At 44.0% G+C, this 15,729-nt stretch overlaps 1 protein-coding gene across 35 annotated transcripts in view; it reads left to right on the forward strand.

Moving 5' to 3' along the window:
* PHF21A (PHD finger protein 21A) overlaps positions 1-15,729 on the forward strand; it is a 219,553-nt gene that overhangs the window by 164,278 nt on the left and 39,546 nt on the right. For 33 of the 35 annotated variants that reach the window (XM_070071253.1, XM_070071251.1, XM_070071184.1 and 30 more), the window contains one exon: positions 14,156-14,359. In XM_070071253.1, coding sequence (XP_069927354.1) covers positions 14,156-14,359 — 204 coding nt within the window. Of the gene's footprint in view, positions 1-3,683; positions 4,700-10,113; positions 14,360-15,729 lie in introns of those variants that run through there. The other 2 variants (XM_051852739.2, XM_070071272.1) reach the window with 2 other exon arrangements.

A 15,729-nucleotide genomic window follows, 5' to 3' on the forward strand; every position in this document is an offset into this window, starting at 1 on the left:
TGTCAGCACTGCAGGTGGCGGCTTTAACTGTAATGCCACAGCACCAGCTCTTCCCTACTTGTTTTTCTTTAAAAAAAAACAAACAAACAAACAAAAAAAAACAAAACACAGTATGGATAGGGGCGGGGTGAAAGGGACTGACTAAGGTTCGCCCTGCCCCGTGGTGATGGTGCTTTGTATGTATTACCTAATTTAATTTTTTTCTAGAATCCTTTTATTTAAGGTATACAAACTTCATGCATTTCATAAATACAACTTTAGGAGCATAGTGATTCTTTCCACTGTACCCACCCTCCCACGAGCACTCCACCCTTCTTCCTCCTCCCTCTCCTACTCCCATTATCATTTTTTGCTAAGATCTGGCTGGGTTATATGGTAGGTCTATATTCAGATTTCTGAGGTTTCTCCATACTGTCTTCCACAGTGGTTTTTCCAGTTTACATTCCCACCAACGGGATTAGGGTACCTTTTTCCCCCACATCCTTGCCAGCATTTGTTGTTTGTTGATTTCTGTACGCAAGCCATTCTAACTGGGGTGAGGTGAAACCTCATTGTGATTTTGATTTGCATTTCCCTGATTGCTGGTGATCCTGAGCAGTTTTTCATGTGTCTGTTGGCCATTTGGATTTCCTGTTTTGAAAAATGCCTATTTAAGTCTTCGGCCCATTTCTTTGCTTTTCTTTTCCTTTTTTTTATGATTTATTTATTTATTTGTTTGGAAGTCAGAGTTACACAGAGAGGAGAGAGAGAGAGAGAGAGAGAGAGAGCGCAAGAAAGATCTTCCATTTGATGGTTCACTTCCCAGTTGGCCACAACAGCCAGAGCTGTGCTGATCTGAAGTCAGGAGCCAGAAGATTCTTCTGGGTCTCCCATGCTGGGTGCAGGGGCCCAAGGACTTAGGCCATCTTCCACTGCTTTTCCAGGCCATAGCTGAGAGCTGGATTGGAAGTAGAGCAGCCGGGACTCTAACCAGTGCCCATATAGGAAACCAGCACTGCAGGTGGTGGCTTTACGTGCTATGTCACAGTGCTGGCCCCAAAAGCTTTTCAGTTTGATATAATCTCATTTGTCAATTTTGGCTTTGATTGCCTGTGCCTTTGGGGTCTTTTCCAAGAACTCTTTGTCTATGCCAATGTCTTGCAAGTTTTCCTCAGTGTTCTGTAATAATTTGATGGTATCGGGTCATATTGAGTGGATTTGTGTGGAAGGTGTAAGGTAGGGGTCCTGCTTCATACTCCTGCATGTGGAGATCCAGATTTCCCAGCACCATTTGTTGAAGAGTCTGTCCTTGCTCCAGGGATTGGTTTTAGCTCCTTGTCAAAGATAAGTTGGTTGTAGATGCATGGGTGATTTCAGGCATTTCTGTTCTGTTCCGTTGATTTGTTCACCTGTTTTTGTACCAGTACCAGGCTGTTCTGATTATCACTGCTCTGTAGTATGTCTTTTTTTAAAAATATTTATTTATTTATTTAAAGTCAGAGTTACACAGAGAGAGAAGGAAAGGCAGAGAGAGAGAGAGAGAGAGAGAGAGGTGTCTTCCATCCACTGGTTCACTCCCCAGATGGCCACAATGGCTGGAGCTGCACCAATCTGAAGCCAGAAGCCAGGAACTTCCTCCAGATCTCCCACATTAGGTACAGGGACTCAAGCACTTGGGCCATCTTCTACTGCTTTCCCAGGCCACAACAGAGAGCTGGATTGGAAGTGAAGCAGCCTGGTCTCGAACCGGCATCTTTATGGGATGGCAGCACTGCAGGTGGTAGCTTTACCTGCTATGCCACAGCACTGGCCCCTGTAGTATGTCTTGAAATCTGGTATTGTGATGCCTCCAGCTTTGTTTTTGTTCTATAAGATTGCTTTAGCTATTTGAGGTCCCCTGTGTTTCCATATTTTTTTTCCTATATCTGAGAAGAATGTCCTTGGTATTTTGATTGGTATCACATTGAATCTGTAAATTGCTTTTGGTAGTATGGACATTTTGATGATATTGATTCTTCCAATCCATGAACATGGAAGACTTTTCCATTTTTTGTGTCTTCTTTTCTTTCTTTAATGTTTTGTAATTCTCATCGTAGAGATCTTTGACATCCTTAATTAAATTTATTCCAAGATATTTGATTTTTTTGGTAACTGTTGTGAATGAGATTGATCTTAGAAGTTCTTTCTCAGCCGTGGCTGACTAAGGTTTAACTAGGTTCTTTTGGGGCTTCTAGCAGCCCTGTTGTACAGCTTACAGATGTGAGGGTTCCATATCCTTACCAGCAGGTCGATTAATAGTGTTGGGGGTTTGGGATAGGGTATAGAATGGTTTTCAGGATCTAGAATTCTTAAGCCTGACTCCACACATGATTTGAGACCTAGGTCAGATCACTTAACTGTACAGAGCCTTAGTGTTCTACCTGTAGGTTATATCTAGCTGATATTACTATTTGTTTTGAATAGTAGCCATTATAGACTTAACCAGCTACCACATTAGACTCTTTAGAAAAAAAAAAAAGGCAAGGAACAACTATAGTACGTTTTCAAAATGGAGCATTATTTAGAGCCTAAAAGAAAAGCATGAAATAGTGGGACAAGCATTTGGCTTAGTGACTGATTTACAGTTAAGAAGCTTGCATCCATATTAGAGTGCTTGATTTGAATCCCGGTTCTGCTTCTGATCTCAGCTTCTTGCTGACATACACCTGGGAGGCAGCAGGTGCAGCCTCATGTCGTTGGGTCCCTGCCACTCACTTGGGAGACCTACATTGAGTTCTTGGATCCCCGCTTCAGCATGGCCCAACCCTGGCCATCGTAGGTATTTGGAGACTAAACCAGTGAGTGGGATGTATATATGTGTCTCTCTCTTTTACTCTCTCTCCCTCTCACCCCCCCCCAAAAAAAAACTAATATTAGTCTAAGTTGAAATTAAAAAACAAGGGCCGGCGCCGTGGCTCAATAGGCTAATCCTCCGCCTTGCGGCGCCGGCACACCGGGTTCTAGTCCCGGTCCCAGTCAGGGCGCCAGATTCTGTCCCGGTTGCCCCTCTTCCAGGCCAGCTCTCTGCTATGGCCCGGGAGTGCAGTGGAGGATGGCCCAAGTCCTTGGGCCCTGCACCCGCATGGGAGACCAGGAAAAGTATCTGGCTCCTGGCTTCGGATCAGCGCAATGCGCCCACCGCAGCACGCCGGCCGCGGTGGCCATTGGAAGGTGAACCAATGGCAAAAGGAAGACCTTTCTTTCTGTCTCTCTCTCTCTCTCACTGTCCACTCTGCCTGTCAAAAAAGGAAGGAAGGAAGGAAGGAAGGAAGGGAGGGAGGGAGGGAGGGAGGGAGGGAGGGAGGGAGGGAGGGAGGGTCTATCACCTGCAGTGCTGGCCTCCCATATGGGCGCTGGTTCAAGTCCCAGCTGCTCTACTTCCTATCCAGCTCTCTGCTGTGGCCTGGGAAAGCAGTGGAAGATGGCCCAAGCCCTTGGGCCCCTGCACCCATGTGGGAGACCTGGAAGAAGCCTCTGGCTCCTGGCTTCGGATTGGTGCAGCTCCAGCCATTGCAACCAGTTGGGGAGTGAACCAGTGGATGGAAGACCTCTCTCTCTCTCTCTCTCTCTCTCTCTCTCTCTCTGTGTGTGTGTGTGTGTGTGTGTAACTCTTGACTTTCAAGTAAAATAAATAAATCTTAAAAAAAAAAAAAAAAAGCATGCATTATTGAGCCATGAAAACACATAGAGGATCCTTACACTAAGAGAAAGAAGCCAATCTGGAAAGGCTACAGACGCATGATTCCAACTGTATGGCATTCTGGAAAGGCAAAGTTACAAAGACATTAAAAAAAAATGTTTGCCAGGGGTTGGGGGGTTAGAGAGAGGAATGACTATGCGGAATTTAGGATTTTTAGGGCAGTAAAATTATTCCGTTTGTTACATGTCATTATACATTTCTCCAAATCAATATGACGTATAGCACCATGAGTGAACCCTAATATGAATTACAGACTTTTGAGTGATAGTGATGTATAAATGTGGGTCATCTAAATGTGACATGTTCCACGTAGTGTGGCATGGTGGTAGTGGGAAGATGTGGAGGGGGCAGGCGCCCTGAGGGCAAGGGATACATGGGAACTTTCTATTCCTTCTCGTGAACCTAAAACTGTTCTAAAGAACAAAGTCTATTAAAAAGTACAAGGGCCAGATTTTACATACAGTACAGCACCCTTCTCTCTTTTAGCCCTACACCTCAGTGCTTCCGCTGTGTGCAGACTGGAGAACAGTGCAGGAAGAGAGTGCGCTAGCCCGTTAGTGCCAGGATGTGTGCTAGAGGAGGAGCGATCGTTCACCACTGTCCCTGTGGCCGTCCCTCCCTCAAACTCGGGGGTGTGCGTACGTGCATTCAAAGCCTCAATTACTTGTGTAGATTTGTGGATTGGATTTTGTGATTACCTGTGAAAAATGTTTTCCTTTACCCTTAAGATTAAATATAAATACTTCAATTTTTAACCGAATGTATTTTATTTGTTAGGAGATTATGCCTTCTTCTCTATTGCTGAACCTCTCTCTTTAATAAAATTTCTAGTACTGTCAACTTAAAGGAAAGCAAACTTGCTCTGAAATTCTGAAGGAGGAGTTCAGGTTTCTTCTGTCTCTGATGCAGAAAGCTCAGACTAAATATAGAGTAGTGCAAACCAACCTTTGCCACATGTCTTGGGAGATCCAGTCCTTGAAGGTAATTATCTGTCATTTTGGCAGTTAAATAAGTGATGGCACTGCCCCCTCCCTGTTGTAAGCAGGATCTTGTCATGACGAAAGTAAATTTGTGACATTGTCCATTTTTTCCTTTAAGTCATTGTAACAAATACTTGGTGATAAAGTCAATTACTGAAATTGTAAGTACTCATTTGTTAGCTTTTGAATCTTTAAAACCTATGTGTTTATGCTGTTACTGTAGATGATTAAAATTGTTTGTAAGTATCAAGAGTGTGATGGTCAGGATGTGCTTTTGTTAAAATAGTTTCCAATTAAAAATATCACTGTTTACTGATTTATGTCTGATTTATGTCTTTATCTAAATGTGAGTATAATATTACATTTTATCATAGAATATTTTCCACATGATATTTTGTTCTTCTAAGGAAAAAATCTATAAAATTGAGGATTGTTAAAAGGTATGCCAGAGAATAGCATTTGTTGCAACTGTTAAGACACCACTTGGGATGCCCACATCTTCCATTGGAGTGCCTGGATTCAAGTCCTGGCTCCACTTCCCATCCAGCTTCCTGCTGATGTCCTGGGAAGGCAGAAGTGGGGCCCTGCCTCCCACACAGGAGACTCAGATTGAGTTCCTGGCTTCAGTCTGGCTCAGTCCTGGCTGTTGTAGGCATTTGGGGAGTTAACCAGTGGATGGAAGATCTCTGTAGCTCAAATAAAATACAATTAAAATTAAAAAAATTTTGAAAGCATGTTTAATATGGTAACTAAGACCAGATAGCATACCTGAAAGAGAAAGAACAAGGACACAGAGAAAGGTTTTCTGTTCCAATGTTCAAGATTAGCATACAGACCTTGGTCCTGGCCGTGACCCAAGAATCAGGGGTATGAGATAGAAACATGAGGAGACTTCAAAAACAAGTTCATGGCAAATGGAATTTTAAAAAAATCTTTACCTTTGGAAGTGATCTGTCCATGTCTTAATGGGTGTATTCTTTATAGAGTTTGGTTAAATCTATTTAACTCTTCTCCTTCTGCTTCTGTCTTGTGTTTCTGTGAGAAGGGGGCTTCTTCCCTTCTCTCAGGTAGTACCCGGGGCGTGGAGTAGGCGAACAGTCTGTCTGATCTGCACAGTGTCATAAACTGATGGAGGCTTTGCATGGTTCCTGCTTTCCCCTTCTCCCGTTGCAGGATCGCCACTGTGCCTCAAGTGTATACTCATACCCAGCTTGTCAGGGAGCCACTGCGCAGCCATCTCCAGTCGTAACTGTTTTGTGTGGAAGACCACTGCAGCTCCAGGGCAGAGGGCTGAGTTTCTGTGCTGTGTGTACACACTGCACATCCTCTGCTATTAGCAAGACAGGGCTGCCTTTTACACTGTGGACCAGTGCCATGGCATGAGGGATGACAGCCTGGTGGTATGGGCAGTGGTGCCCTGTAAACAGGGTAAACAGGTAGTTAGAGAAAGACACACATTTTGCTTAACTGAAACTCCATTTGTGTCTCACTGTGGTTCAAACACAATGATTCGAGTACTTTCTTATGCTCACAGACAGCTAAATTGTGCAGATTGCGAATGATTCTTGCTTTTTGTCCTCATTACTGTGGCTGAGGCCTTTGCTGTGGGTGAGCTTACATTTACACTGGACATCCAGTTTAGGCATTCACAGTTATGACCCTGAACCACTATGGAGGTCTAAGAAGTCCAGACTGTATGTTGACTTCTACACAGTGACATTTTCCTGGCAGTGTCTAATTTCTGAAATGAAAGGCAACAGGTAGAGTTTGCTTTCTTTCTTTCTTTTCTTTTTTTTTTTTTTTTTTTGAGATTTATTTATCCATGTGAAAGGCAGAGTTGCAGAGAGGCAGAAGCAGAGAGAGAAGTCTTCTATCCACTGGCTCACTCTCCAAATGCTGCAATGGCCAGAGCTGCACCAATCCAAAGCTGGGAGCCAAGAGCTTCTTCCAGGTCTCCCTGTGGGTGCAGGGGCCCAAGGACCTGGGCCATCTTCTGCTGCTTTTCCAGGCCATAGCAGAGAACTAGATCAGAAGTGGAGCAGCTAGGACTCGAACTGGCGCCCATATGGGATGCCAGCACTGCATGCCTTACCTGCTACACCACAGCGCCAGCCCTAAGTTTGCTTTCTTAATACTATACTTTTTTGGGCCATTCTCATTGAAAAAGAACCCACAAAACCAAGCCGAGTTTGAATTAACACTAAAATGTTTGGTTTGGTATTAAAAATCAGGTGATGGGAGCAGATATTTGGCTTAGTGGTTAAGATGCTAGTTCATACACCCACATCCCTTATCAGAGTGCCTAGGTTTGATTCTCAGCTCTGGCTCAGAATTCCAGCTTCCTGCTAATGCACACCTAAGGAGGCAGCAGGTGATGGTTCAAGTAGCTGAGCCCCTGCCACTCACATGGGAGACCTGGATTGATCCTAGCTTCCCCCTGGCTGTTGCAGGCATTTGGAAAGTAAACCAGTCAATGGAGTTCTTTCTGTCTCTGTCTGTCTCTGCCTTTTAAATAAATAAATAACTTTTAAACATCAAGTGATTGAAATATAATTGACATTGAAAATAAAGGTAATATTTGTTATCTGCTGCTGTGAATCAAAAATTCATTCTAGGCAAACTGTATTACACTTTGGTTACTCTCCCTTGTTATCACATTGTCCTTAATAGTTTCCTTAGCACTCCCTACCACAAATTCATTTGATCCTTAACATTTTTCTGAAGCAAAGAGGACAGTACTTTACAGCTACTGCTTCAAAGGTGGAGAACATAAGTGTAAGCCAACTGGCTCCTAGCTTTGACCACCTCGATCTTTCATTTCCAACAGCCAGCTTTCCCAGCACGCAGGGCTCTCTGTCATTCCGTCTGTGTGTACTGTTTTGCCCCAGTGTCTTTCTGTATTGCATGCTGGGATCTGCATTTCCCCACTGGTCACATCTCAATAGCTACACTCTCATTTAATGCAAATTAAAGACAGCTCCAGATTCTTAGAAGAGCCCCTAGATTTAGGCAGAGTTTGAGAATAACAATACTAGCAGTAGTTTTATCTTCCTATGTAGCAAGTTGGGGGAGGGGAGGGTGAGGCTGGGTTCACCTATCAGAGCATGAATGAACTAAATAAGAAAAACATAAACTTAATTTCAGGCTAGCAAATCAAATGTCTAAAAGCCTGTAGAGGTGGACTATAAAGCTCACTGATAACCAAAAGTTCTAACTGTGGATCCATTGATGCTAATACTTGTGTGTGCATGTGTGTGTGTGTGTGTCTGTGTGCTGAAGGAAGGATAAACTCTGAAGTATCGGTTCTAATTAAAAAGCTAAGTCAAAGTTGAATCAATACAATGACATGTGTGTTCTCTACCATCTAGTAAACATCCATGCAGAGAATTTTGAGATTTACTGGGGAAAAAAAATTTTTTTTGATAATGTGAACTGCTGCTGCTCCTTAATTCATTTATGTTGTCCCATAAAATTTCCATAACACCTTGCAGAACTAAAATAATTATGTGTCCCCGGGTCTCAAAATTGGGATACAAGCCCTCTTTGGAAGACAGCATGTCCAGTTCACTGTATTAGATGTGTTTATAAAAACTGCTTCTGTCAAATAAGTGGTATCTCAAAAGGATAAATCCCTTTTTAAAAGGTTGAAAAACAGATAGAAGATATTTATCTAATTCTGACTCCAAAACTGAGTCTCAGAGGGAAAATCTTCTAGTATTTTACAGATGGAATGTGTCATAATTTTCAGCTAAGTATGTTTTTATAGCGGCTGCCACCAGTCCTCCTCCTCCTCTCTCAGAATTCTGTCCTGTGTCCTCTGCAACGTTCTCTCCAATAGCTTATTTGGAATTTTATTTAATGTGTATGGGGAGTAGTTTATTGCTTTTCCTGTGTTTTTGTCCATGAAGTGGTGGAGTCTTCACTTAGTTTTCCACTTTCTACCAGTGGTTCCTTTCACCCTGTGCTGTAATTCTGTCACTGAAGTTGTGCCAGTATGCTGTTCGGTAGAAGGTAACTGTGATACCTTCTCAAACCTCCTGTCTTTCCTGCCTCCTCAGTGTTGGTAAATATTGGGGTTTCTTGCAAATGCAGTGGTTGCTTCAGTTGAGTAGTAGAAAGGTTTGTCTCTCTTTGAGTAGATCCTGATTTTTATCAACAGATATCAATCTCTCCAAGGTTACTTTCTCTGCACATGTAAAATAGAGTAGCCAGCCGTTTGTAGCAGTGGGCAATTCTAGAGACCCTAGAAAGATTTTTCACTGCATTTTTATTGTGAATATGAGTAAGAGTTGTTCTTTTTTCTTTTTTGAAAAAAGCATTTATTTATTTATTTATTTATTTATTAAAGTCAGAATTAGAGAGAGAGAGAGAGAATCTTCCGTCCACTGGTTCACTTCCCAGTTGGCCGCAACAGTCAGGGCTGGGCCTGGGTCTCCCTTGTGGATACAGGGGCCCGAGCACTTGGGCCATCTTCTGTTGCCTTCCCAGGCATATTATCAGGGAGCTAGATCAAAAGTGGAGAAGTCAGGACTCAAACCACCGCGCATATGGGATGTTGGTGCTACAGAAGGCAGCTTAACCTGCACCACAGCGCCAGCCCAAGGAGAGAGAGAGAGGTCTTCCATCCACTGGTTCGCTCCCCAATTGGCCACAGTGGCTGGAGCTGCACCAACCCGAAGCCAGGAGCCAGGAGCTTCTTCCACGTTTCCCACATGGGTGCAGGAGCCCAGGGACTTGGGCCATCTTCTACTGCTTTCCCAGGCCACAGCAGAGAGCTGGGTTGGAAGTGGATCAGCGGGGACTTGTCCATATGGGATGCCAGCACTGAAGGCTGTGGTTTTACCCCTTTGCCACAGCACTGGTCCTCCAAGAGTCATTTTTGACTTTGTGGACTTTTGGAGAGGTACAAGTCTCCATCACCCTGTGGTATGAAGGTTAGGGTTATATTTTCAGATTGTTGATTTGTGGAGGAAAAAATGATGAATTTTACCATGCTGTGTTAAGAAGATATCTTGAGTGGATGTGGCCCTGTCATAACTGATACAAAAACAGATGCTGCTGTAGAGAGCACAGCTGAGTGAGGTGACTGCCCGTGTGGCAAAGCAGCAGACATGCAGCAGGACCCCGTGGCTGCAGTGCCTTCTGAGAGAACTCTGTAGAATGACTCTGATCGTTTGCCTGGAAAAACAAGCTGGTGCTTGACTGGAGGGACAGCGTGCCTTCCATCTCTGTCTCCTTCTTATGGTGACGAAGGCCCTCGAACCTCCACTGATTTAGTGGAAAACAAACCCGATTTTCTGTTGCACTGGACCCGTAAATTCTCTTTTTTTCTCAGGATCTGTCTTGTTGTCATGTGAACATGTTGATAGTATCGCTGAATGTCACAATATTGATCACTGTGACTACCTGTCTCAGGAGCTGTGACTTGAAGCGTCAGAGGCTCTGTGAACTCTTCTGCCTGAACAAGCCCTGATGAAACCCGGTGATGCGAACGTCAAGGGAATCTGAGGCGGGTATCACATGCCAGGCTGTGGCGCATTCTTGACAGATGGATTGAAGGGGGCGGTGCTAGCCCCTCTGGAGGCCAGCCACGTGGCCTGTTGTTCATAGGGAAAACGTTAAGTAGAAAAGATGATACAGGATTCACTCCCCCCTTTCCAGAATTCATTTTCGTTTCTTCATCTGCCCTCTGTTTTAACTGTGGATGAAGAATGACTGGTTTGTGAAATTTAACCTTTTCTCAAAGCTTCAGGATAGTGTTCTAAGATAATTAGCTGCTTTTAAAGCTCTCTCTGATATGTAAATACATTGAAAATCTGAAATTGTTTATGGTAGTGCAGTTTCATTAATGGCCAACAGAAGTCAAGATTTCTTTGTTCATAACACATAACAGTAAAACTATAGGCTCACCTCCTTTGTAATGAGAAGCTATCCTTTGTGCAGAGGCCACTGAGAACTTCGCTGATTCACAGCTAGGATTTATAACACACGAGTATCATAGCCGCATTCCCTGGCTGCCACCCGGAACAGGTGCTGACCTAGATCAGGAGCCCACTGAGGTGAAGCGAATGCTGTGCTCACCAGAGCTGCAAGGCTGACCTGGAACAAGGCTGGGCTGCGGGGCTCAGAAAAGCCTGCTCAGGGCCTACTCACACGCACAGCAGCACTCCCGAGAGTGTGCAGGGGTTCCTGCGAGGAGCCCGCCGTCAGGTTCCAAGCTCAGTTGTGTGTATTTAAGTGGCAGAAAGCACAGCGTTTCCCCAAACCTTGATTTTGAGAAAAGTTCACAGAGGAACACAACTACACGCTTAGTATTCTTCTGATCTCCTGATGAACACAGCAAGGGGCGAGAGGCCATGCGTTTCCGAGCAGCTCTTTGAAATACCAGAGCCGTCCTGTAAAGAAGACTTTACCCAGCTCACGTGATCTGACCTGGGTCCATCTGCACAATGCTTTCTCCTCTTTCTCTTTCTCCTCCTTTCAAGGACTAATGTAAGTTTCAAGTATTTTGATCCTGCTTTCCCTCGAAGTACCCCCCCCCCCCCCCAGGCTTCTGCAGCTTTGTTTCAGGCCCTGGGGAAGGAACCGTAGTGAATGCAGAGTGACTCACTTGGCACCCACTCTGGCTGTGATTGGCCAGCACCTTGCTCTGGCCATATGGCTGGGGAGCACTGTAGCCTGCAGCCCCTTCTAGCTCTTTGCCCTGCCACTCCCTGCGGTTACCCTGACACTGGGAGCAGGTTCCCGGCTCTGTCTTGCTTCTGGTTTGCTTCAGTGAGGCAGCAAGGGCAGAGTTCACTGTATTTCCTAAGGATGGTTATGGAGGAGAAAAGCTCTCTTTCCTTTTGCACCTCGTGTAGTACTTACTTAGTTTCCTGTGCTGTTTTGTCCACAGTGTGTTTTTTGGCAGATGTCCCATTTCTGCGGGATTCTTTCCTCCAGGTTCCCCCCGCCCCTCCCTGATTGGAGCTGTATTCTGGAAGAGTTCTTGGAGTCCCTTTCTCTGCCTGCTGATGCTGCACTTTAGCTTATTCACTAATAGATTGATGTCTGGTGGGGAGAAAGACGGAAAGTGCCTCTACATAATTATTTAATTTTAAATGGATAGATGTTCTGACAGTCACCACGCAACAAAATCCACATGTGATACTCAAGATTGTCTGCAGCACTCGCGCCAATTCTTCCTCCTCTTACCAGTCACAGTGGCTCATTACTCTACCTCCTACACTTGAGAAATAGAATTTGGAAGATTTGAAAATCAATTTGTAAAGTCCTTGGGTATTTTATTAATTTGTATTTTTATTATTCAGTTGATGGTCTCTGCAAAGACTTTGGACCCTATATTCTTTTTTTTTTTTTATTTCAAGTGTTTACTCAGTAGTACTAGCAGAGTATACCATATAGCAGAATTGGTTTTCCTCTGGAGATTGGCCTTTGTGTGATATTTTCTTTGTCTATCTGGAGTCAGTAATAAATATCTCTCAAGAATGAATTTTGGAGGCTGGTGATGTGGTGTAGCAGGTAAAGCCACCGCCTGCAGTGCTGGCATCCCATTTAGGTGCCAGTTCAAGACCTGGCTGCTCCACTTCAGATCCAGCTCTCTGCTATGGCCTGGGAAGGCGGCGGAAGATGGCCCAAGTCCTTGAGCCCCTGTACCCACGTGGGAGACCTGGAAGAAGTTCCTGGCTCCTGGCTTCGAACTGACCCAGCTCTGGCCATTGTGGCCATTTGGAAAGTGGACCAGCGGATAGAAGACCTCTCTCTACCTCTCCTTTTCTCTCTCTCTAACTCTGCCTTTCAAATAAAATAAATAAATATAAAAAAATGAATTTTGTATTGTCATGAAAGTTTACAAATGTATTTTGTAAGTAATATTAAGCACGTAGCCTACAGGTTCGGATTCTTCAGAGAGCGTGGTGATGCAGTTGGCTGGAGGCGTCAGTGAGGATTTGAAGATTAACACGGCACCAGGCTCCAGTGAGCCCCTATTTAAATTCCTCTACTAGGAAGTGGTGATCTGCCTTTGTCTGATGCACGGATTAGAAAGTGGATGAGGAGGGCTGCCTGTCCCTTCTGCCCCTGCCTGGTGCCAGGGGGAGGAGATGCTCTCCCAGCCGTTTGCTAGTCATGGGTGCCTTCACTTTCTGTGCTGTGTGACTGGAACAGAGACAGCAAGCAGATAGCTGAGCAAAAAAGGACCTGCCTTTAAGGGGCTTACGTTCTCTTCTGTTGGAATGTATTATTCTAGTGATACAAGTGACCCAAGCACTTTGTTCTTGTGTTTGAGCAAGGTCTAGAAAGTTCAAGAAACCTTAGCTTTTTTAAAAAAAAAAAAGATTTTTATTTATTTATTTGAGAGGTAGAGTTACAAACAGTGAGAGGGAGACACAGAGAGAAAGGTCTTCCATCTGTTGGTTCTCTCCCAAATGGCCGCAATGGCCGGAGCTGCGCCGATCCAAAGCCAGGAGCTGGGTGCTTCCTCCAGGTCTCCCACATGGGTGCAGGGGCCCAAGAACTTGGGCCATCTTCTACTGCTTTCCCAGGCCACAGCAGAGAGCTGGATTGGAAGAGGAGCAGCTGGGACTAGAACTGGCACCCATATGGGATGCCGGCGCTGCAGGCGAAAGATTAACCTATTGCACCATGGCACCAGCCCCAAGAAACCTTAGCTTTTAATTTTCACCTATGTAACTGAATCCCTGTTCTTTCTAAATAAATGTATGTATTTCTATGGATCCTGTTCTACTTGTGAGTTACACATTTCAGTAATTTATAAAGTCTTATATATTAATCCTGCCATTGGGATCAAGGTTTGTTTAAAATCTGTTTAATGTTTTAAACTGGGGTAGATACATGATGTTTGATTCATAAAAATTAGTATGGCTGGTGTCTTTGTTGTCAGATACAAAATAATAATAATAATAATAGTCAACAATGTGTCAATCCTGGTCTGAGAATGTTTCATTTATTAGGTCCTTTGGATCGCATAAGAGTATTAAGGGTACTATTAATCACCTCATTATGGGACAGAATATTGTGGCACAGGTAGTTAAAAACCTGCCCAACATCATATAGCTAGCTGGTGAGTAGCGAAGCTGAAACTTAAGTTGGAGAAGTTTGGCTCTGAAGCTGGGCTCTCTGCTGCTGTGCTAAAGTGATCTTCCAGTCCAGCACACAAAGCTAACGCATCTAGAAATCTGAGCTCTGCTCAATGGGCTTTATTCACTTTTCTTACATCTGTGTGCCTTGGTTTCTCTTTATATATAAAATATTTTGTACACCGTCAGTTTCATATTCACAGTACTATCTGTTGAGTACATTGAACTCCTCTTGTATAGAATGTGTGTAAATTTTAGACATAGCAGGTTTAGATGAAACTAGTTAGAGAAAAGGTATTAGAGAAGTCTAATTTCCATGCAGCTAATACATTTCACTTCTTTTTGTTCTCATTTGGTAGAAAAGAGTAGTTGAACAGCTACGGAAGAACTTGATAGTAAAACAAGAACAACCGGACAAGTTCCAGATCCAGCCATTGCCACAGCCTGAAAACAAGCTGCAGGCAGCACAGCAGCCACCACTCCAGCTACAGCCGCCGCAGCAGCACCACCACCACCACGGCCAGCAGGCGGCTGCGCCCTCCCCCAGCTTGACTGCTTCCCAGGTACGGCGGGGCTGACGCCGCAGGCCTTGTGAGCCGCAGAGACTGATGGTTGCTTCATTCGTGAGAAGTGCTGGGACAGTTGTCTCTCTTTGCAGATGCAAACAAATAGTGATAATGGCCAATCATGTGCCAATCTCAGTTATTGGTCCAGTAGTCCAGGGCCCTGTTTCAGACTGCAGGAGCTCATAGCACTAACAGAAGTTATCTTGGTTACGGTTTTGTACTATAACTTGGGGGAGGATCACTTGAAATTCCTTGGCAGAAGGAAATAGCAAACGTTGAACGATTTCTCACCTTTCCAAAGAAAGGGGAAAGATGATGTCTTCTGTACATTACATCAGAATTAAAGTCTTATCTTGAATTTCTAGAGGTGTTTATTTGCAAAACATTCTAAAAGTTTGTGTGATTTTATGTCTTTTAGAGTTGTTTTATAACAAAGATCCCTTTAAGATTCTGTTGAAAGCTATGGGTACATGTTCGTACTTACTATACTCATTATTGCACGTTTCAGAGTCTTTGGCATCTTCTGAAACCTAAACATGGACACCTCTCACTCACCAACACCAAGTCTCACTGTGTCTTGACACTTGATCTTAGCCAAAAGGCAGAGACGTGACTATCACTGTGTCTTTAGAGTGAGAGGAAAGATGTGCTTCACTGTTTGTAGACATCAGGATGGTCCATGTACAGCACTGTGGAAGTGAATGACTTGTTTATAATATACTAAAGTTAGCTAACCTCTAGTAGAGGTTACTGTGTATTGGCACTCTTCAGAGTGCGTATGTAATGGGCATATGTCTTGCCCTAAGCCCATGAGGATGACACTGTTATTGTCATCTTTATTTTCTAGAAGAGAAAACTTAAGGCACAAAGAGGTTAAGTAATTTACCTGAGATGATGTAGATATTCTGTGATGGAACCAAATTTGAATTCAGATGTTCTGGCTGAAGTGTGTCCATTCATCTGCTCTCTATTGCCATACAATGCCAGGATGCCTATACCATGTGAAACCAGAGAAGCAAAAAGAAAAACCATGTTGTAAAGCAGATTGCTAGAGCAGCCTATGTAATTTTTACCCTAATCTTTTCCCCCCAAGAATATTTGGAAATTAGGCATTTAAAATTGACTTTAAAAATTCCCTGGTCAGGACTGGTATTGCTTCTGAAAGATTACAGGAATACTTTTTAAAAAAATTAATTAATGTGTTTGAAAGAAAGAAAGGGAGCGACGGAGATTTTCCCCCTGCTGATTCACTCCCCAAGTGGCTGCAACAGCCAGGGCTGGGCCAGGCCAAAGCCAGGAGCTTCACTGGGACCTCCCCATGGGTGGCAGGGGCCCAAAACCTTGAGTTGTCTTTTGCTGCTTTTCCC

Source organism: Oryctolagus cuniculus, chromosome 1 (genome assembly GCF_964237555.1).
Source record: "Oryctolagus cuniculus chromosome 1, mOryCun1.1, whole genome shotgun sequence".
Taxonomy (NCBI): domain Eukaryota; kingdom Metazoa; phylum Chordata; class Mammalia; order Lagomorpha; family Leporidae; genus Oryctolagus; species Oryctolagus cuniculus.